General features: G+C 47.1%; 1 protein-coding gene across 5 annotated transcripts in view; it reads right to left on the reverse strand.

Annotated features, from left to right (window-relative positions):
• Positions 1 to 22,877, reverse strand: part of gbe1b (glucan (1,4-alpha-), branching enzyme 1b) — a 523,715-nt gene that overhangs the window by 240,798 nt on the left and 260,040 nt on the right. For all 5 annotated transcript variants that reach the window (XM_072259817.1, XM_072259815.1, XM_072259814.1 and 2 more), the window contains exon 4: positions 15,031 to 15,156. In XM_072259817.1, the coding sequence (XP_072115918.1) occupies positions 15,031 to 15,156 (126 nt within the window). The remainder of the gene's footprint in view (positions 1 to 15,030; positions 15,157 to 22,877) is intronic.

Genomic DNA, 22,877 nt, shown 5'->3' on the forward strand with positions numbered 1-22,877 from the left:
TTGCAAGTGAACAGGACAGAAGCAGAAGGTGGTGGGTAGCATTGTCAATAAAGAAAGGCATTGCAGCTGACACTGAGAAACGCAACATGAGAACAGGCCCTTTGGTCCAACTCTTCCTTACTGACCTTGGTGCCGCATGTTCGGCCCACATCTCTGTAAAAACCTTTCTATCCATTACTTATCCAAATGCTGTTATGGTGATAATGTAGACAGTGCTGATATGGAGGCTGTGGATAGTGAGGTGGAATTTACTTGTTGGAATCAAGAATAGCAGGGCAAAGAAAACACAGATGATCATAGTCATTTCCCAACTGTGAGTACACAAGATGAGAATATCTCAGGCATGTAATTATCATGGCTTCTACACCTCACCACTTCCTGTGTGTACATTACCCACACCTCACCACTTCCTGTGTGTACATTACCCACACTTCACCACTTCCTGTGTGTACATTACCCACACCTCACCACTTCCTGTGTGTACATTACCCACACCTCACCACTTCCTGTGTGTACATTACCCACACCTCACCACTTCCCGTGTACATTACCCACACCTCACCACTGCCTGTGTGTACATTACCCACACCTCACCACTTCCTGTGTGTACATTACCCACATCTCACCACTTCTTGTCTGTACATTACCCACACCTCACCACTTCCTGTGTGTACATTACCCACACCTCACCACTTCCTGTGTGTACATTACCCACACCTCACCACTTCCTGTGTGTACCTTACCCACACCTCACCAATTCCTGTGTGTACATTACCCACACCTCACCACTTCCTGTGTGTACATTACCCACACCTCACCACTTCCTGTGTACATTACCCACACCTCACCACTTCCTGTGTGTACATTACCCACACCTCACCACTTCCTGTGTGTACATTACCCACATCTCACCACTTCTTGTCTGTACATTACCCACACCTCACCACTTCCTGTCTGTACATTACCCACACCTCACCACTTCCTGTGTGTACATTACCCACACCTCACCAATTCCTGTGTGTACATTACCCACACCTCACCACTTCCTGTGTGTACAGTATCCACACCTCACCACTTCCTGTGTGTACATTACCCACACCTCACCACTTCCTGTCTGTACATTACCCACACCTCACCACTTCCTGTGAGTACATTACCCACACCTCACCACTTCCTGTCTGTACAGTATCCACACCTCACAACTTGCTGTGTGTGTACATTACCCACACCTCACAACTTCCTGTCTGTACAGTATCCACACCTCACCACTTCCTGTGAGTACATTACCCACACCTCACCACTTCCTGTGTGTACATTACCCACACCTCACCACTTCCTGTCTGTACATTACCCACACCTCACCACTTCCTGTCTGTACAGTATGCACACCTCACCACTTCCTGTGTACATTACTCACACCTCACCACTTCCTGTCTGTACATTACCCACACCTCACCACTTCCTGTGTGTACATTACCCACACCTCACCAATTCCTGTGTGTACATTACCCACACCTCACCACTTCCTGTGTGTACAGTATCCACACCTCACTACTTCCTGTGTGTACATTACCCACACCTCACCACTTCCTGTCTGTACATTACCCACACCTCACCACTTCCTGTCTGTACATTACCCACACCTCACCACTTCCTGTCTGTACAGTATCCACACCTCACAACTTGCTGTGTGTACATTACCCACACCTCACAACTTCCTGTCTGTACAGTATCCACACCTCACCACTTCCTGTGTACATTACCCACACCTCACCACTTCCTGTGTGTACATTACCCACACCTCACCACTTCCTGTCTGTACATTACCCACACCTCACCAATTCCTGTGAGTACATTACCCACACTTCACCACTTCCTGTGTGTACATTACCCACACCTCACCACTTCTTGTCTGTACATTACCCACACCTCACCACTTCCTGTCTGTACAGTATCCACACCTCACCACTTCCTGTGTACATTACCCACACCTCACCACTTCCTGTGTGTACATTACCCACACCTCACCACTTCCTGTCTGTACATTACCCACACCTCACCACTTCCTGTCTGTACAGTATCCACACCTCACCACTTCCTGTGTACATTACCCACACCTCACCACTTCCTGTGTGTACATTACCCACACCTCACCACTTTCTGTCTGTACATTACCCACACCTCACCACTTCCTGTCTGTACATTACCCACACCTCACCACTTCCTGTCTGTACAGTATCAACACCTCACCACTTCCTGTGTGTACATTACCCACACCTCACCACTTCCTGTGTGTACATTACCCACACCTCACCACTTCCTGTGTGTAAATTACCACACCCCTCCTCTGCTTGCCGGCACACAGAACTATTGACATGCAACCACTCAGATCTGATTTTGGCATATGCCACAATCCCTGAAGAACATGAAAGCTTCTGCAGGTGTTAAATGAGTCGCGAATCTAACAGACTGACTGAGACAGCACAATCTCTTCTCTCAGGAAGATGGTTTGACAGGAATGCATGCGACACTGACAGAGCTAAGAACAGCCATCTGCCACCCAAGTTAAGGGCAGCTCCCAGCGTGGTGACGGCAGGAGAGGCAGCTAATTTCCTTGGGAATTCAGAGCCAACAGTACGTTCATGTCCGTCATCCCTCCCTTCAAATCCTCCACTGCCTTAAGCTCCTGCAATGGCTCATCTCCACGTTTGGTCACGAACCTTGCTGGTCTTAATCACCCCATCATTGATAGCTCCATTTTGTTTCCCCAAAACATCCTCTGAATATTGATCTCATCCCACCTCTAATTGAACTCTTTGTGTAAGCATTGACCACCAGTTGTTGTGATGTCAGTTTCTGTTGGGTTACGCTACCTTCAGTTGGACCATAACACCATAATATATAGGAGCAGAAGTATGCCATTCAGCCCATCGAGTCTGCTGCGCCATTCAATCATGGACTAATCCAATTCTTCCAGTCACCCCCATTCCCCTGCCTTCTCCCCAAACCCTTTGATGCCCTGGCTAATCAAGAACCTATCTACCTCTACCTTAAATATACCCAATGACTTGGCCTCCACAGCCACTTGTGGCAACAAATTCCATAGATTTACCACCCTCTGACTAAAGTAATTTCTCCGCATCTCTGTTCTAAATGGACATTCTTCAATCCTGAAGTCGTGTCCTCTTGTCCTAGATTCTCCTACCATGGGGAATAACTTTGCCATGGGGAATGACCAGGGGGAATGATCACCGGGCCCTAGTACTGTGTCACTGGAGAGCCCAATTGATATTTGGCCCAAGGGCAATGAACACCGGGCCCCGATACTGTGTCACTAGAGAGTCGGACAGATAGTTGTCCCGGGACAATGAGCACTGGGCCCTGGTACTGTGTCACTGAAGGGTACAACAAATATCTGGCCCAGGGTAATGAACACCAGGCCCCAGTACTGTGTCACTGGAAGGTCTGACAGATAGCTGGTCCAGGGGCAATGAGAACTAGGCCCTGGACTTTTGTCAGTCCAGGACTTTGAACACTGAAACTGAATGAAAGATGAGATGAGGTAACTCAGCCTGATCCCTCCCTCTCCTCACTCCTATGGTACTCACTGCTTCACTCTCCACCACATCCCTTCACGTCGTTCCCCACACCAGCTTCAGAACCACTACATGGGGTCAACTGGGGGAAGGATAAAAGGACGAATGGGCAATTTTTAGCACACAGCAAAATAACGCATGGTGCAAGAGAAACAGAATCCCCAAGGCAGAAAACAACAGCATGGCCGACAGAAGAAATTAAAACTAGTATTCCATTCAAAGAAGAGGCTTATGAAGTTTCCAGAAATAGCAGCTGACTTGAGGATTGGGAGCAGATTACATCTTGCCAGAGAACAACCAGGAAACTGATAAAGAAACTGGACAAAGAACATGAGTGCAGACTGCCCAAAAATAAGACCATAAGATAGGGGAGCTGAATTAGGCCATTCATGTACCTTTAGGTCTTTTAGCTATTGAGCACCTTCTCTCTTGTAATACTAACCCCTAGTAGGCTCAATGACAAACTGCTCTGAAAAGCCACCTCTTAGGCATTCAACAAACTCAGTCCCTTGAGATCCATTACTAAACTGATTTTCCCAATCGACCTGCATATTAAAGTCTCCCATAACTACCATAACATTGCCCCTTTCTATTTCCTGTTGTAATCTGTGGTCCACATCCCAGTCACTGTTGGGAGGCCTGTATGTAACTGCCATCAGGGTCGTTTTACCCTTGCAGCTTTTTTTTAACTCAGCCCACAAGAATTCAATATCTTCCAATCCTATGTCACATCTTTCTAATGATTTGATGCCATCCTCTACCAGTAGAGCCACACTACCCCCTCTGCCTACCTTCCTATCCCTCCGATACAATGTGTAACCTTGAACATTCAGCTCCCAACGACAACCATCCTTCAGTCATGATTCAGTGATGGCCACAACATCATACCCGACAATCTGTAATATTGAAACAAGATCATCCACTTTATTTCTTATTCTACAAGCAATGCATACAACACCTTGAGTAGAACAGAGGGGTCTAGGAATAATGGTGCATAGTTCCCTGAAGGTGGAATCTCATGTGGATAGGGTGGTGAAGAAAGCTTTTGGTATGCTGGCCTTTATAAATCAGAGCATTGAGTATTGGAGTTGGGATGTAATGTTGAAATTGTGCAAGGCATTGATAAGGCCAAATTTGGAGTATTGTGTACAGTTCCGGTCACTGAATTATAGGAAAGATGTCAACAAAATTGAGACAGTACAGAGAAGATTTACTAGAATGTTACCTGGGTTTCATCACCTAAGTTACAGAGAAAGGTTGAACAAGTTGGGTCTTCATTCTTTGGAGCGTAGAAGGTTGAGGGGTGACTTCATAGAGGTATTTAAAATTATGAGGGGGATAGATAGAGTTGATGTGGATAGGCTTTTTCCATTGAGAGTGGGGGAGATTCAAACAAGAGGACATGAGCTGAGAGTTAAAGGGCAAAAGTTTAGGGGTATCATGAGGGGGAACTTCTTTACTCAGAGAGTGGTCGCTGTGTGGAATGAGCTTCCAGCAGAAGTGGTTGAGGCAGGTTCAATGTTGTCATTTAAAGTTAAGCTGGACAGCTATATGGACAGGAAAGGAATGGAGGGTTATGGGCTGAGTGCAGGTCGGTGGGACTAGGTGAGAGTAAGAGTTCGGCACGGACTAGAAGGGCCAAGATGGCCTGTTTCCGTGCTGTAATTGTTATATGGTTATACCGTATTTACTGTCCCCTCTGACTCTACATCCCTAATGATTTGATACTCAGCCTGTTGGTTATAACTAAGTCCCATCAGCTGCCTGCCCTTCCTGACAGTCTGACTGCATGCTATCTTTGCTTTTTTACCATCCGTCCTATCCTGAGTCCCATCACCCCTGCCAATTTAGTTTAAACCCTCCCCAACAGCTCTAACAAACCTGCCTGTGAGAATATTGGTCCCTCTCAGATTCAGGTGCAACCCATCACTTTTGAACAGGTCATACCACCCCCCCCCCGCCCCCCAGAAGAGATCCCAATGATCCAAGAACCTGAAGCCCTGCCCCCTGCACCAGCTTCTCAGCCACGCATTAATCTGCCAAATCATCCTGTTTCCACCCTCACTGGCACGTGGCACAGGCAGCAATCCAGAAATTACTACCCGGGAGGTCCTGCTTCTCAGCTTCCTACCTAGCTCTCCAAATTCTCTTTTCAGGACCTCATTGCTTTTCCTTCCTATGTCATGGGTACCGATATGTACCAGACATCTGGCTGCTCCCCCTCCCTCTCCAAAACGTTGTGGACATGATCTGAGATCCCTAACCCCGGCACCTGGGAGGCAACATACCATCCGGGTGTCCAGTTCACGTCCACAGAATCTCCTGTCTGTTCCCCTCACTATCAAGTCCCCCTATCACTACTTCTTCTTTCTTTTACCCTTCTGCACCACGGACCCCATGCTCAGTGCCTGTGACCCGGTCGCCGTGGCATTCTACCGGGAGGTCATCACCACAAAAATATCCGAAGTGGTATACTTGTTTTTGAGGGCAATGGCCACAGGGGTGCTCTGCTCTAACTGCCTATTTCCATTTCTCCTGACAGTCACCCAGCTACTCACCTCCTGCACCTTCAGGGTGACTATCTCCCTGTAACTCTGATCGATTATCTCCTCACTCTCCTGTACAAGCCGAAGGTCATCCAGCTGCTGCTCCAGATCCCTAACACGGTCTTCAAGGAGCTGCAGCCGGAAGCACTTCATGTAGATGTAGTTCCCAGGGAGACTCTGGGTCTCCCAGGACTCCAACATCCGGCACAAAGAGCACACCAGTCATTTAAATGGTACAGTAAGAGAGGGGAAAAAAACAAAAAAGGAAACCTTAAAAGACACTTTACACAAAGCTGACGCCTCTTCCGAGCCGAAGTCTCTTCTGAGCCAAAGCACTGTTGTTTCTACTCTCGCCACTGCCTACTCCGACAATGGCCACTCTGCTTATCCCTGCTGTACTTTTATTTCGTTCATAGAGCTCTGTTGACACTGCTGATAGGCCCCGTACAGTGGACAAATGCCCGTGAAGCTCTCTTTTTTAATAACTGCTGCCGACCTGCGAGGAAACACCTCTTCGTACAGCTCTGTTGACGCCACTGATAGGCCCGGTATGTGACTAAAGACTCTAGTAAATCTCTACAGATGTACTGTGGACAGCATTCTAACTGGTTGCATCACTGTACAGTATAGAGGTCCCACTATATACCGGTGTAGAGGGATACGATAGGGTCTTTTAAGAGACTCCTGGGCAGGTACATGGTGCTCAGAAAAATAGAGGGCTATGGGTAACCCTTGGTAATTTCTGAAGTAAGTACATGTTTAGCACAGCTTTGTGGGCCGAAGGGCCCGTATTGTGCTGTAGGTTTTCTATGTTTCTACTACACAGGATCAGAAAAAGCTGCAGAGTATTGTAAACTCAGCCAGCTCCATCACAGGCACAATCCCCACCATCATGGAGGGCAGTCTTTCAAAGGCAGCATCCATCATGAAGGACTATCACCATCTGGAACATGCCCCCTTCTCATTGCTACCGTCAGGGAGGAGGTACAGTAACATAGTATTTTACAGGTTACTGGAACTTGTATTGTTTTATATGTTGCACTGTAACGCTGCCAAAAAACAACAAGCTTCACCACAAATGTCAGAGATAATGAAGCTGATTCTGATTCCAAATCTGAATGACGAAATGTAGGAAACATCAATTCATCAAAATTAAGTGTAAAAGTTGATAAATGTCAAACCAAAAGACCTGATTATAATATAGAGGTTTTATAACAGTCGGTGCTCTGGTCCTCATTTCACAGAGGTTCTGGGATTGTTCCCGTTTTCCCCATCCTATTTACAGAAGGAGAAGTAAACCAGGGAACTGCTGACACTTTGGAGTTCTTGAAGAATCTGACCTGTACAACGGGTGAAAGGGGAATGAGTGGATGAGCTGCATTTGCACTTGAAGAAAATGCTAAATATCGTCTGACCCAGCAGCTTAATCCATAACAAACTATCAGCTGGAGGAACTCAGCAGCATCTGTGTAGGGAAACACAGGGTCACCAAGCTCCAAGTTGACCAACAAGATTACAGCAGATGGAGTTGGGAGACTGTACGGATGGGAATTAGCAATTGGTGATCAGATGGAAAGCAAATTGAGCCAGACCACGAACAGAAGGTACCACAGGGATCAGTGCATGGCACCCATCTGTCCACAACCCTTATCTGATAGGAGAGAACATCACACTGCCAAGTTCTCAGATGATATGAAACTAGGCAGAATCATGAGAACAAAAGGGTGGGGGGCGTGTGAATGGGTTTCAGGGATACAGACCATCTGTGCAATAGGTCAGAACATGGCAAATGGATTATAATGTTAACAAAGTAGGGTCAACCACCTTGGTGCCCGTGAACTGAAAACCAGCGTTATTTGCTGAGAACAAAGCACAGTACAGACCTTTCAGTCCACAATATCCTGCCAACCTATATAAGCCCTCTCCAAGATCAATCTAACCCTTCCCTCTGACACAGCCCATAACTCTTACATCTTTCTTACGCCTATCTGCCATTTTAATGACCCTATTCATCAGTATTTACCAATAGCCTGGCAGTGCATTCCAGGCATCCAACACACTGTGTAAAACATTCCTCTCCTTACAACTTTCATGTTCATTGAATGTCCTTTGGTATTGGCCTTTGCCACTCTGGAAAAAAACCTCTGGTGGTCCACTTGATCAATACCTCTCATAATCTGATACACCTCTGTAAATTGCCTCTCATTCACTGTCACCTCAAAGAAAAAAGCCCAAGTTCACACAACCTTTCCTCATAAGTTCTCTAATCCTGACAGCATCCTGGTAAATTTCCTCTGAACCCCCTCTAAAGTGTCCACATGCTTCCTACAATGAGGTGACCAGAACTGAACACAATACTCTAAGTGTGGTCTAACAGATTGTGTAGAGCTGCAACATTACCTTGAACTCAACTAAAGAAGGCTAGCAACCACCTGTCTCCTTAACCACCTTATCAACTTGCACGTCAGTGTTCAGGAATCTATGGAGGTGGACCTCACCCCCCACTGTTCCTTCCCTGTGAAGGGTCCTACCATTAACCCTGTATTCTGTTCTCAAGTTCAACTTTTCAGAGTGAATCACTTCACAAGTTTCTGTGACGAACTCTATCTGCCACTTCTCAGCCCAGCTCTGCAACCTGTCAATGTTTTGCTGTAACTTACAACAGGGGTCCTCAACCTTTTTTACACCACAGACCGGTTTAATATTGACAATATTCTCACAGACCGGCCGACCTGTGTGAAGGGTGTTAATCACAACTGGAATATAGGTGATAAGTCAACTGTAAGTCACTTATCAGTGGCTAATACACTCAACTTCTTTCCTAAAAGGGTTTATCTTTATCTAACGAATTCAATATTAAACACACAGCGTATATTTTCCTTGCATGAATATAGTGATAAGTCAATTATAAGTCAGGAGGGGGTTCCTTATGTCCAGTCTATTCCACGGTTTAGTTTTTGTTGCATTCATTGCAGAAAACTCCGCTTTGCAAAGATATGATGTTGGAAATGGAAGCAATGTTTTCAGTGCTTTCGTGGCTATCTCAGGATATTCAGCCTTGACTTTGATCCAGAATGCCGGCAGAGATGTTATGTTAAACATACTTTTCAGCCCGCCGTCATTTGCAAGCTCGAGGCGCTGACACGGATGATTCACCGGGAACATTCACAAATGGGTCACGGACCCATTCCTTTGCACGTCTTGGGTCATTTGTGGTTGGGAAGTAATGCTCGAATTCTGTCGACAGCGAAGACAGGTGATCGCGCACCAGCTGTGAGCCTCAGTGTCTCCCAAAATCCCAGCTAATGTTGGGAACATGTCAAATATGCCCCTGTCCACTCGCCGTCCCCACAGTTCCAGTTTGGCTGTGAAAGCAGACACTTTATCTGCCAACTTGAAGACAATTGTTATTCTCCCCTGAAGTGACAAACTGAATTCATTGAGCAGGTAGAAGATGTCACACAGATCAGCCAGTTTTGCTATCCACTCCTCGTCACTAAAGTGTGCTGCCAGTGGTGACTTTTTTCTTGAAAGAAATCTCTGTAGCTGCTCTCTTAACTCAAGAACGCTGGCCAGGGCTCTCCCCCTTGATAGCCACCTGACTTCAGTGTGTAAGAGAAGGCGTTTGTGCTCTGCATCCATTTCCTCGCAAAGCTGCTCAAACAGACGTGAGTTAAGGGCTTTTGCTTTGATGCGTTTGATAACTTCAACAATGTCACAGATCTCTCAGTGAATGAACCGGATCAGGTCACAGATCTCTCAGTGGGTGAGCATCTGGGGGACAGTGACCACTGCTCCCTGGCCTTTAGCATTATCATGGAAAAGGACAGAATCAGAGAGGACAGGAAAATTTTTAATTAGGGTAAGGCAAATTATGAGGCTATAAGGCTAGAACTTGCAGGTGTGAATTGGGATGATGTGTTTGCAGGGAAATGTACTATGGACATATGGTCGACCTTTAGAGATCTCTTGCGGGATGTTAGGGATAAATTTGTCCCGGTGAGGAAGATAAAGAATGGTAGGGTGAAGGAACCATGGGTGACAAGTGAGGTGGAAAATCTAGTCAGGTGGAAGAAGGCAGCATACATGAGGTTTAGGAAGCAAGGATCAGATGGGTCTATTGAGGAATATAGGGAAGCAAGAAAGGAGCATAAGAAGGGGCTGAGAAGAGCAAGAAGGGGGAATGAGAAGGCCTTCGAGAGTAGAGTAAAGGAAAACCCCAAGGCATTCTTCAATTATGTGAAGAAAAAAAGGATGACAGGAGTGAAGGTAGGACCGATTAGAGATAAAGGTGGGAAGATGTGCCTGGAGGCTGTGGAAGTGAGCGAGGTCGTCAATGAATACTTCTCTTCGGTATTCACCAATGAGAGGGAACTTGATGACGGTGAGGACAATATGAGTGAGGTTGATGTTCTGGAGCATGTTGATATTAAGGGAGAGGAGGTGTTGGAGTTGTTAGAATACATTAGGACAGATAAGTCCCCGGGGCCTGACGGAATATTCCCCAGGCTGCTCCACGAGGCGAGAGAAGAGATTGCTGAGCCTCTGGCTAGGATCTTTATGTCCTCGTTGTCCACGGGAATGGTACCGGAGGATTGGAGGGAGGCGAATGTTGTTCCCTTGTTCAAAAAAGGTAGTAGGGATAGTCCGGGTAATTATAGACCAGTGAGCCTTACGTCTGTGGTGGGAAAGCTGTTGGAAAAGATTCTTAGAGATAGGATCTATAAGCATTTAGAGAATCATGGTCTGATCAGGGACAGTCAGCATGGCTTTGTGAAGGGCAGATCGTGTCTAACAAGCCTGATAGAGTTCTTTGAGGAGGTGACCTGGCATATAGATGAGGGTAGTGCAGTGGATGTGATCTATATGGATTTTAGTAAGGCATTTGACAAGGTTCCACACGGTAGGCTTATACAGAAAGTTAGAAGGCATGGGATCCAGGGAAGTTTGGCCAGGTGGATTCAGAATTGGCTTGCCTGCAGAAGGCAGAGGGTGGTGGTGGAGGGAGTACATTCAGATTGGAGGATTGTGACTAGTGGTGTCCCACAAGGATCTGTTCTGGGACCTCTACTTTTCGTGATTTTTATTAACGACCTGGATGTCGGGGTAGAAGGGTGGGTTGGCAAGTTTGCAGACGACACAAAGGTTGGTGGTGTTGTAGATAGTGTAGAGAATTGTCAAAGATTGCAGAGAGACATTGATAGGATGCAGGAGTGGGCTGAGAAGTGGCAGATGGAGTTCAACCCGGAGAAATGTGAGGTGCTACACTTTGGAAGGACAAACTCCATGGCAGAGTACAAAGTAAATGGCAGGATACTTGGTAGTGTGGAGGAGCAGAGGGATCTTGGGGTACATGTCCACAGATCCATGAAAGTTGCCTCACAGGTGGATAGGGTAGTTAAAAAAGCTTATGGAGTGTTAGCTTTCGTAAGTCGAGGGATAGAGTTTAAGAGTCGCGATGTAATGATGCAGCTCTATAAAACTCTGGTTAGGCCACACTTGGAGTACTGTCAACACACATCAAAGTTGCTGGTGAACGCAGCAGGCCAGGCAGCATCTCTAGGAAGAGGTGCAGTCGACGTTTCAGGCCGAGACCCTTTGTCAGGCCTAACTGAAGGAAGAGTGAGTAAGGGATTTGAAAGTTGGAGGGGGAGGGGGAGATCCAAAATGATAGGAGAAGACAGGAGGGGGAGGGATGGAGCCAAGAGCTGGACAGGTGATTGGCAAAAGGGGATACGAGAGGATCATGGGACAGGAAGTCCGAGAAGAAAGACAAGGGGGGGGGGACCCAGAGGATGGGCAAGAGGTATATTCAGAGGGACAGAGGGAGAAAAAGGAGAGTGAGAGAAAGAATGTGTGCATAAAAATAAGTAACAGATGGGGTACGAGGGGGAGGTGGGGCCTAGCAGAAGTTAGATAAGTCAATGTTCATGTCATCAGGTTGGAGGCTACCCAGACGGAATATAAGGTGTTGTTCGTCCAACCTGAGTGTGGCTTCATCTTTACAGTAAGGAGGCTGTGGGTAGACATGTCAGAATGGGAATGGGACGTGGGCCGTGGATAGACATATATGTGTTGGTTTAACGAGTCAAGTCTGTGCCAGATTATACTGGAATGGGCTTTGTCATCCAGCAAGGAAACGCACACAGTATCTCGAGTACCCCAATTATTGGCGAGACCCGACGCAGACTGGGAGACCGCTTTGCTGTACATCTACGCTCTGTCCGCCAGAGAAAGCAGGATCTCCCAGTGGCCACACATTTTAATTCCACATCCCATTCCCATTCTGACATGTCTATCCATGGCCTCCTCTACTGTAAAGATGAAGCCACACTCAGGTTGGAGGAACAACACCTTATATTCCGTCTGGGTAGCCTCCAACCTGATGGCATGAACATTGACTTCTCTAACTTCCGCTAGGCCCCACCTCCCCCTCGTACCCCATCTGTTACTTATTTTTATGCACACATTCTTTCTCTCACTCTCCTTTTTCTCCCTCTGTCCCTCTGACTATACCCCTTGCCCATCCTCTGGGTCCCCCCCCCTTGTCTTTCTTCCCGGACCTCCTGTCCCATGATCCTCTCGTATCCCCTTTTGCTTATCACCTGTCCAGCTCTTGGCTCCATCCCTCCCCCTCCTGTCTTCTCCTATCATTTTGGATCTCCCCCTCCCCCTCCAACTTTCAAATCCCTTACTCACTCTTCCTTCAGTTAGTCCTGACGAAGGGTCTCAGCCTGAAACGTCGACTGCACCTCTTCCTAGAGATGCTGCCTGGCCTGCTGCGTTCACCAGCAACTTTGATGTGTGTTGCTTGAATTTCCAGCATCTGCAGAATTCCTGTTGCTTGGAGTACTGTGTCCAGTTCTGGTCACCTCACTATAGGAAGGATGTGGAAGCATTGGAAAGGGCACAGAGGAGATTTACCAGGATGCTGCCTGGTTTAGAAAATATGCATTATGATCAGAGATTAAGGGAGCTAGGGCTTTAGTCTTTGGAGAGAAGGAGGAAGAGAGGAGACATGATAGAGGTGTACAAGATAATAAGAGGAATAGATAGAGTTGATAGCCAGCGCCTCTTCCCCAGGGCACCACTGCTCAATAAAAGAGGACATGGCTTTAAGATAAGGGGTGGGAAGTTCAAGGGGGATATTAGAGGAAGGTTTTTTACTCAGAGAGTGGTTGGTGCGTGGAATGCACGGCCTGAGTCAGTGGTGGAGGCAGATACACTAGTGAAGTTTAAGAGACTACTAGACAGGTATATGGAGGAATTTAAGGTGGGGGCTTATATGGGAGGTAGGGTTTGAGGGTCGGCACAACATTGTCGGCCGAAGGGCCTGTACTGTGCTGTACTATTCTATGTTCTATGTTCTATGTCAGTCAATACGCTGTTAAGATCAGGAGACATTTTTCAGCTAGCCAGCATTTCCTTGTGTGTGACACAGTGTGTAAACTGGCATTCAGGAGCAACCTCTGTGACTCGGGTAGTGAAACCAGACTTGTTAAGCCGTTCCAACAGCTGTGCTTCGATGTCCTCCGCTATGTCATCGATTCCCCTTGAAACTGGTAGCTGAAAGAGAAACCTGTGCCATCTTGTTAGCTGCAGCTTCTCCCAACAGTTCACGGCACATGTCCTTGGCAGCAGGCAGAATCAATTCTTCACCAACAGTGAAAGGCTTCTTAGCCTTAGCAATATGGCTAGCCACTAAGTACGACGTTCTCAGAGCAGCAGCACTTGTGGAGGTGGTGGCTCTCAGCACTTGCTTCTGTCCCGCTTGCTCACGTTTTTTCCGCTCAAAAAACTCGATGGGTTTGTCTTTAAGTGCAGGGTGCTTGGACTCAAGGTTCCCAAGCAGTTTTGAGGGCTTCATTGCCTCATTAGACAGCTTGTCTCCACGTATCACACACAGGGGGCTTGGAGCGTGCAAGTCACTGGTCGCAATAAAGACATATTTTTTGTACGACTCATCGTCTTTTCTGTCGAAGGAAGCTTTCTTTTTTTTTGCAGTCTCAGCCTCAGCTGTCTTTGCGTTATCACTATTGTTAGGCCTTTTATGTCCCCTACCATCTCTTCCAAAGAAACTCTTAAGCGATGTTTGTTTTTTACTCATCAAGTAGTTGCAGGTTAATGACCGACTGATGACCTCGTGTGTGTTCAAGTTCAAAAGTGGGCGTGATAGGGAACGAGGAAAGGTGCAGTTAACTCATATCGTTTCCTCGCGGCCTGGTAGCACATGCTTTGCAGCCTGGTACTGGTCCGCGGCCCGGTGTTCGGAGACCACTGATCTACAAAATATGGTATTCACAACTCCACCAGACTTTGTAACACATATAAAATGCTGGAGGAACTCAGTGGGACAGGTGGTGTCCATAGAAATGAATAAATAGTTGACGTTTCGGGCTAAGAGCTTTCATAAGTGACTTTTGTAAGTGGCTGTCTGATTTACACAAAAATTGCAACAAATTTTGTGAGACTTTTGTTAGAATCATAGAGCTCAGAATGGGCCATTATGACCCTGCGTGAATATACTGACTGTGATATGATAGAGTCATAGAAACATAGAGCTGAGAATTGAGCTTGTTTGTACTGACTGTGTTGACTGTCCATGAGTCCCAAGTTCCTGGATCTGGGCCGTATCTCCCTGGACCGGTCTTCATGCCTCCTAAGCATTGTAACTGTACCAATCTCTACCACTTCCATGTATCCACCGCCCCATGTTTACAAGACATACCCCTTAATCCCCAAAATTCTAAAACACTATTCTTCCTGATAGTCTGTTTGGTTTTGTGTGGAATACTGATGAGTCAAACTACCTCAGTCAGAGGGTGAAAACTAGGACAGTGCCTTCTGTGATGATGCTTTTCTGGGATGAATACAAAGGAACTGCTTACCACGTATCGGAGGGGTGGCTGCCAATGCACCCACTCGTAGATCCTGGAGTTCACCTGGCGGGTGACATATCTTGCCCAGGGAGAGATGCGGTAAAGCTGCTGACCAGTTCCATCCCCAATCACCACCTTCGGAAGAAAACAGTTGCTTGGTTAGTTTAGTTTACATCAAACCCACATCGTAACAATAGATTGATGTACTCCAACAAGCTGTAAACTGTTCTGTGATTAGGCTAGAATTGAATCAGTAAGTTGCTGGGCAGCATGACTTGGTGGGTCGGAAGACCCATTCCATGCTGTATCTCTAAATAAAATGAACAAAAAGCTAGTGAGACAGTTCATTCCAAGTAATGCTGTTTTCACTGGCCAGAACCTCAGCCCCCTCCTCTGTTTCTTTACCTTCGCTGAACTCTTCGATCAGTGCATCCTTTGATTTCTGCTATGATTTCATTAACTCCATCACCAGTACCCACTCCTTCATTACTCTCCCCTCCTTCCAGACACTTCGGGCTGCTTAGGTTGTATCAGCTGTTTCAATTTCCGTCCACCAGCTTTCATTTGTGCTAGCAGAGGCTGCTGTGAAGAGTCTCGGGACAAGTTGATGTGCTCTAACCGCAGGGGTAAGCAGCAGCATGTCCAGGTACTGTCACTGGTCACAGAGAGAAGATCAGGGAGCTGAGCAGGGCTGCCTCCCACAGGGGGCTAAGGAGGTTACTGCGCATTTTCAGAAGGAAGCCTCAGAGATTTCCAGACGCAGCAGACATCAAGGAGTGTGGGACAGCGTGGAAACACGGCGTTTCCATGGCAAATCAGTCACAATTGGACTTAATGACAAGCTGGGGCAAAGGGCTGAATGGCCTACATTATCAGTCATAGAACACTACAGCATAGAAATACACCTTCAACCCATCTAGTGGTGCCTGGAAAACCTCCCTTCATATTCTCAAGGGAAATTGTTCAATTTCAATCACTAAACATTTCAAAATTCAAAGTAAATTTATTATCAAACTATATATTTGACACCATATGCACCCTGAGATTCTTTTTCTTGCTGGCATTCACAGTAAATACCAGAAACACAACAGAATCAATGAAAGACAACACCCAATAGAACAGACAACCAATGTGTACAATGACAAACTGTGCAATTACAAAAAGAAAGAATAATAATAAATAAGTAAGCAATAAATATCACAAATATAAGATGCAGAGTCCCTGAAAGTGAGTCCATAGGTTGTAGAAACAGCTCAGTGTTGGGGTGGGTGAAGTTATCCCCTCTGGTTCAAGAGCCTGATGGCTGAGGGGTAATATTGATCAATATTGCCGTACACTCCCTTTAACTACCTGCTCTATGGTGTCTCAGTCTGAACGAGATTACCATTGGAGCAATGTTTGATCGGCCGAGAGGCGGAAGAAGAATGCTGAAGCTCCGTGAGTGGGAACAGAATGAAACTCTGCCGCCTGAACTTCAGTTTCTTTTGTTTGATGACAAGTGTCGACTATGAGAGGAAAATGTAACACTGAAGAAATTAGAGCCAATAATGCACCATGCAATATTGTATAAATGCCAACACAACTCATATCAAAGTCCTCTTCCCTAGCTTGGAATAACCAGACTGACAGTTTCTTCAATTAGCTGACAGCAACTTTCACGTGAATGTGTTAGACAGCTAGATATTCCAGCTCAGGAGACACAAACACAAGCGTGTGGGAAGTTACATTCCTTTATCCAGAGCTTAGGTTCGGCCCATAAATGACAGGATGTGGATGGATGGGGATGATGCCACTCCTCAGGCAGAACCATCCAACGTCCTACTTATCCCACCATCCTCTCCCATCAGGCAGAACAATGAATCTACAGCCGAGCGTCCTCTCCAGAACCATCTAACGTCCTACTGATCTCAGCGTCATCTCCCCTCAGGCAGAGCAATGAATCTGCAGCCACTCACCATCCTCTCCAGAACCATCCAACGTCCTACTGAATCCGCCCTCCTCTCCAGAGAAATCCAACATCCTACTGATGGCCATGAGTGAGTCTATTTCCACAACTTCCTCGGTAGCTCACGCAGCACAGCCACTCAGAGACAGATATATATTTGCTTATTTATCAATGTTCAAGATTGTTTCCTTTTGTTCTTCAGTACACCGATGTAAAGGAGTACAAAATGATTGTTCCTCCAGACCCAGTGCAATATTAAAACACAAAAACTGCAATGTTAAGTGTCAGCAATCTGAATAAATTCCACACAAAAGCAACTGTTATGCAGTATTCAGATACATAGATTGTACAAAATATACAAACTATATACGTGAGCAATGTAAAGACGTAGATAAAGCGACACTAGGCGCAGGTAGTACAGTTCAGGGTGGGGTGGCGTGTGGTTGGTGGTGAGCGAGTTGTGTGCAGTGGGCATGTCCGGTTTTTGATCGGTTCGTGGTGTGTGGACGGTTGTGGTTTGTGATCAGTTTGTGGTATGTGGAACGTCTGTGGTTTGTGATCGGTTTGTGGCAGTGGGGTGTTTGTGACGTGTGGGGGGTTAGTGTGTGGAGGGGTGAGTTAGTGTGTGGAGGGGAGGGTTAGTGTGTGGAGGGGAGGGTTAGTGTGTGGAGGGGTGGGTTAGTGTGTGGAGGGTGAGTTAGTGTGTGGAGGGGAGGGTTAGTGTATGGAGGGGTGAGTTGGTGTGTGGAGGGGAGGGTTAGTGTGTGGAGGGGTGAGTTAGTGTGTGGAGGGGAGGGTTAGTGTGTGGAGGGGTGAGTTAGTGTGTGGAGGGGAGGGTTAGTGTGTGGAGGGTGAGTTAGTGTGTGGAGGGGAGGGTTAGTGTATGGAGGGGTGAGTTAGTGTGTGGAAGGGAGGGTTAGTGTGTGGAGGGGTGGGTTAGTGTGTGGAGGGGTGGGTTAGTGTGTGGAGGGGTGAGTTAGTGTGCGGAGGGGAGGGTTAGTGTGCGGAGGGGTGAGTTAGTGTGTGGAGGGGAGGGTTAGTGTGCGGAGGGGAGGGTTAGTGTGCGGAGGGGTGGGTTATTATGTGGAGGGGAGGGTTAGTGTGCGGAGGGGAGGGTTAGTGTGCGGAGGGGTGGGTTAGTGTGCGGAGGGGTGGGTTAGTGTGTGGAGGGGTGGGTTAGTGTGTGGAGGGGTGGGTTAGTGTGTGGAGGGGTGAGATAGTGTGCAGAGGGGAGGGTTAGTGTGCGGAGGGGAGGGTTAGTGTGCGGAGGGGAGGGTTAGTGTGTGAAGGGTGAGTTAGTGTGTGGAGGGGAGGGTTAGTGTGTGGAGGGGTGGGTTAGTGTGTGAAGGGTGAGTTAGTGTGTGGAGGGGAGGGTTAGTGTGCGGAGGGGTGGGTTAGTGTGTGGAGGGGAGGGTTAGTGTGTGGAGGGGTGGGTTAGTGTGTGAAGGGTGAGTTAGTGTGTGGAGGGGAGGGTTAGTGTGTGGAGGGGTGGGTTAGTGTGTGAAGGGTGAGTTAGTGTGTGGAGGGGAGGGTTAGTGTGTGGAGGGGTGGGTTAGTGTGTGGAGGGGTGGGTTAGTGTGTGGAGGGGTGGGTTAGTGTGTGGAGGGGAGGGTTAGTGTGCGGAGGGGTGGGTTAGTGTGTGGAGGGGTGAGATAGTGTGCGGAGGGGAGGGTTAGTGTGTGGAGGGGTGGGTTAGTGTGTGGAGGGGTGGGTTAGTGTGTGAAGGGTGAGTTAGTGTGTGAAGGGTGAGTTAGTGTGCGGAGGGGAGGGTTAGTGTGTGAAGGGTGAGTTAGTGTGTGGAGGGGAGGGTTAGTGTGTGGAGGGGTGGGTTAGTGTGTGAAGGGTGAGTTAGTGTGTGGAGGGGAGGGTTAGTGTGTGGAGGGGTGGGTTAGTGTGTGGAGGGGTGAGTTAGTGTGTGGAGGGGAGGGTTAGTGTGTGGAGGGGTGGGTTAGTGTGTGGAGGGGTGGGTTAGTGTGTGGAGGGGTGGGTTAGTGTGTTGTGAGTCTGTGTGTGGAGGCGTTGATCAGCCCTACTGCTTGGGGAAAGTCACTGTTTTTGTGTTTGGAGGCTCATCCCTGATGGGAGTCAGACAGACATTCCAGAAGCAACACAGAAAATGGTTGAGGAAGTCAGCGGGCCAGGCAGCATCTATAGACAAGAGTAAACACTTTACATTTTGAGCCAAAACCCTTTCTCAGTCTATGAGCAGGTTGGGTGGATTTCTTCAGATTATTACTGACTCTTTTGCATCACCTTATCCTTGGTGGTGGGCAGTCTGGTTCCTGTGATGCCTTGTGCTGAACATCAAAGCGCAAGTTGAAACCGATCGATTATATTGCATAAACAACCAACTCAACCTGAGTGTGTGCTGGGGGCAGCCCACGAGAGCTGCCACACAGTGCACCAGCAATATGGCTTGTTCAGTATTCGGCAAAACAACTCCAGCAACAACTCTCTTTCTCTCTCTCCTCTCTCTTCATCCCCCTCGCTCCCTTTGTCTACCCATCCCCCTCTCCCTTCATCCCCATTCTCTCTCCCCTACCCTCCTCTCTTTCTCCCCAATACCCCTCTCTCTCCCCATCTCCCTTCTCCCCCTCTCTATATCTCTCACCACACCCCTTCTCACCCCGTTCCCTCTCCATCTCTCCCCATTCTCTTTCTTCTAATCCCCTCTCTCTCTATCCTCCCCCCAACCTCCTGCTCTCTCCCCAACTCCCTCCCTGTCCTCATCCTGCCCCCTCCCTCCCCCATCCTCCCCTCTCTCTCATCATCCTCCCCTCACCCTCTCCCTCTCCTCCCCGTCTTCACCACCCCTCTTGTGACAATGTCCACACTGTCAGGTGACCCCAGCTGCCTGCCAGACTCCAGTTTGGGAATACGAGGCAAAGCAAACATGCGTGGGCTGGAATTGTTGGAGCTGTGGTGCTGTTAATAGCAGCTTTCCCACTTCCAGTAGAGGGAGGCATATCCTAGCAAGTCCCAGCAGCCAGGGGCTGTGCGCAGTCATCCCGGCCGGGCTGCTGAAGGTCTGGGAAAGCCCAATGGCCTCAGAGACAAGGCAGCACTGCATTTACTTCCATTGTTGACAATTACACTGGACAGCAATCTTTTTCTAAAAGTGTTGCTTCCTCAGAATTTTAGACCATTTGAAGCTGAACATAAAGATAATTACTTGTGTAACAGGAATTTGGAGAAACAAGAAATTAACTGTTACTGAATATAATGCTTTTAATTGCATAATGGTGCTGACACTTTGCAATAGTTCAACTAAGCTAAAAGTGCTTTGTTGACTATTTTTGTTTCTACTCAGTGACTGAGGCTTCTCGCTTTGATGGAATTCAGTTGCCCTGATCCTCTTTCTCTATGACTGCAAGCCCTAGTGAAGCCTTTCACCATGCTCATCACTGACAGTGCCGAAACCTGCAGGGAAGAAGTCTCGATGGGAAGGCAAAAAATGAGTATCTAGTGAACGGTTGCACTTTGTGGTTTTGTATGCCTGAGGCATGTTGTCAACCAGTTTGGTGCTCTGCAGTTGCCAACATCCTCTAATGATTTTCACCAGCAATCCATCCTAAGCGATTTTCTCCAATCCCACGAGGAGTTCTTAGAAGTGCTTGTCATTGATGATCTGTTTGGTTTGTGGACCAACAAAAAAGCCTTCCTTAATCTTGGCATCAGTTATTCTGGGAAACTTCTGTCTCAAATATCGAAATCTTTCACAGAAATTTTTGTGCCTGGTGACAGCAGATTCCATCCTTGCAATCATGAACCCAGTAACTCTGCCTTTGACTTTGACAGACCCATGTCTCTGCACGCTCATTTGGATCATAAGACATAGGAGCAGAACTGGGCCTCCGGGACCATCGTCCCTGCTCCGCCATTTCATCATGGCTGATCTAATTTTTCTCTCAGCCCCAATCTCCTGCTTTCTCCACATATCCCTTCATGCCCTGACCAGTCAAACCCTGATGCTGCCTGTGTCACTTGATTTAACTTTATAAGAGGTGATAGCATTCAAGCCCTGCCACAACTGTGGAACATCCTTCATTGATTCGAGTTTAATCTGGAATTGTCACTTTGCCTGTAAGATGGCTTTCTGAAGATCGTAACCTGGATCTTGTAACTTTCTTGTAACCACAACGAATGACTACGGCCGGAACAGGATGTAGCTCCCTGCACAAACCGTAAACCTTCTACCCCAGTCTTATTGAACATCCCTTAGTGCAATAAAGTGCACTTTTTGACCTCACAATCTACCTCGATATGACCTTGCACCATATTTTCTATCTGCACTGCACTTTCTCTGTAACATCTTACATTCCTCTCTCTGTTCTTGTTTTACTTCAGTGCACTACTGTAATAAACTGATTTGTATGGACAGTGTGCAAGGCAAGTTTTTCACTGTACCTTGATGCACATTACAATGGGCTTTGTAAGAGTTTTACAAACAAAATTTCATGCCAAGGCACATAAGAAAACACTAAATCAGGTGAGCAAAGGCTTGGTGGAAGATGAAAGTTTAAAGGAGCAAGTTGGAAAGGAAAGAAACTGAGCATTTTCCAAGAAGGAATTTTCAAGCTTAACACCGTAGCAGCTGGAAGAGTGAATGCTGGCTTTTGGTGGATTGACCATATCAGAGTACAAGCCATTTACAGAAGACAGACCACTTCTTTTCACGTTATATGTCTTGGATAAGAGAATTAATGGCTTTGTGGCCAAGTTTGTAGACAACACGTAGGTGGAGGGACAGCTAGTGCTGAAGAATGAGTCTGCACAAGGATTTACAAAGACGAGGAAATGGGCAAAGAAGCAGCAGATGGAATGCAGTGTAGGGAAGTGTATGGACATGCACTTTGGTACAAAAAAATAAAGTGTAGGCTATTTTCTAATTAGGGAGAAAATTCAAAAATCAGAGGTGCAAAGGGACTTGGGAGTCCTTGTGCAGGATTCCCTAAACGTTAATTTGTAGGTCGAGTTGGTGGTAAGGAAGAAAAATCCAATGTTAGAAACATAGAACATAAAAACATAGAGAACCTACAGCACAATACAGGCCCTTCGGCCCACAAAGCTGTGCCGAATATGTCCTTACCTTAGAACTACCTAGACTTACCCATAGCCCTCTATTTTTCTAAGCTCCAGGAGTCTCTTAAAAGATCCTATCATTTCCACCTCCACCACTGCTGCTGGCAGCTCATTCCACGCACTCACACTCCCTGCTTAAAAAACCTACCCCTGACATCTCCTCTGTACCTACTTCCAAGCACCTTAAAACTATGCCCTTTCGTCCTTCCCATTTCAGCCCTGGGAAAAAGCCTCTGACTATCCATACGATCAATGCCTCTCATTATTTTGTACACCTCTATCAGGTCACCTCTCATCCTCCATTGCTCCAAGGTGAAAAGGCCGAGTTCACTCAACCTATTCTCATAAGGCATGCTCCCCAATCCAGGCAACATCCTTGTAAATCTCCTCTGCACCCTTTCTATGGTTTCCACATCCTTCCTACAGTGAGACGACCAGAATTGAGCACAGTACTCCAAGTGGGGTCTGACCAGGATCCTATATAGCTTCAACATCACTTCTGGGCTCTTAAACTCAAACCCACGGTTGATGAAGGCCAAAGCACCGTATTCCCCACACTGCCAAGAGTCTCGCCATTAATGCTATATTCTGCCATCATATTTGACCTACAAAAATGAACCGCCTCACACTTATCTGGGTTGAACTCCATCTGCCACTTCTCAGCCCAGTTTTGCATCTTATCAATGTGCTGCTGCAACTTTTGACAGCCCTCCACACTATCCACAACACCCCCAATCTTTGTGTCATCTGCAAATTTACTAACCCATCCCTCCGCTTCCTCATCGAAGTTATTTATAAAAATCACAAAGAGTAGGGGTCCCAGAACTAG

The sequence above is a fragment of the Mobula birostris genome, chromosome 6 (assembly GCF_030028105.1).
Source record: "Mobula birostris isolate sMobBir1 chromosome 6, sMobBir1.hap1, whole genome shotgun sequence".
In the NCBI taxonomy this organism is placed as follows: Eukaryota; Metazoa; Chordata; class Chondrichthyes; order Myliobatiformes; family Myliobatidae; genus Mobula; species Mobula birostris.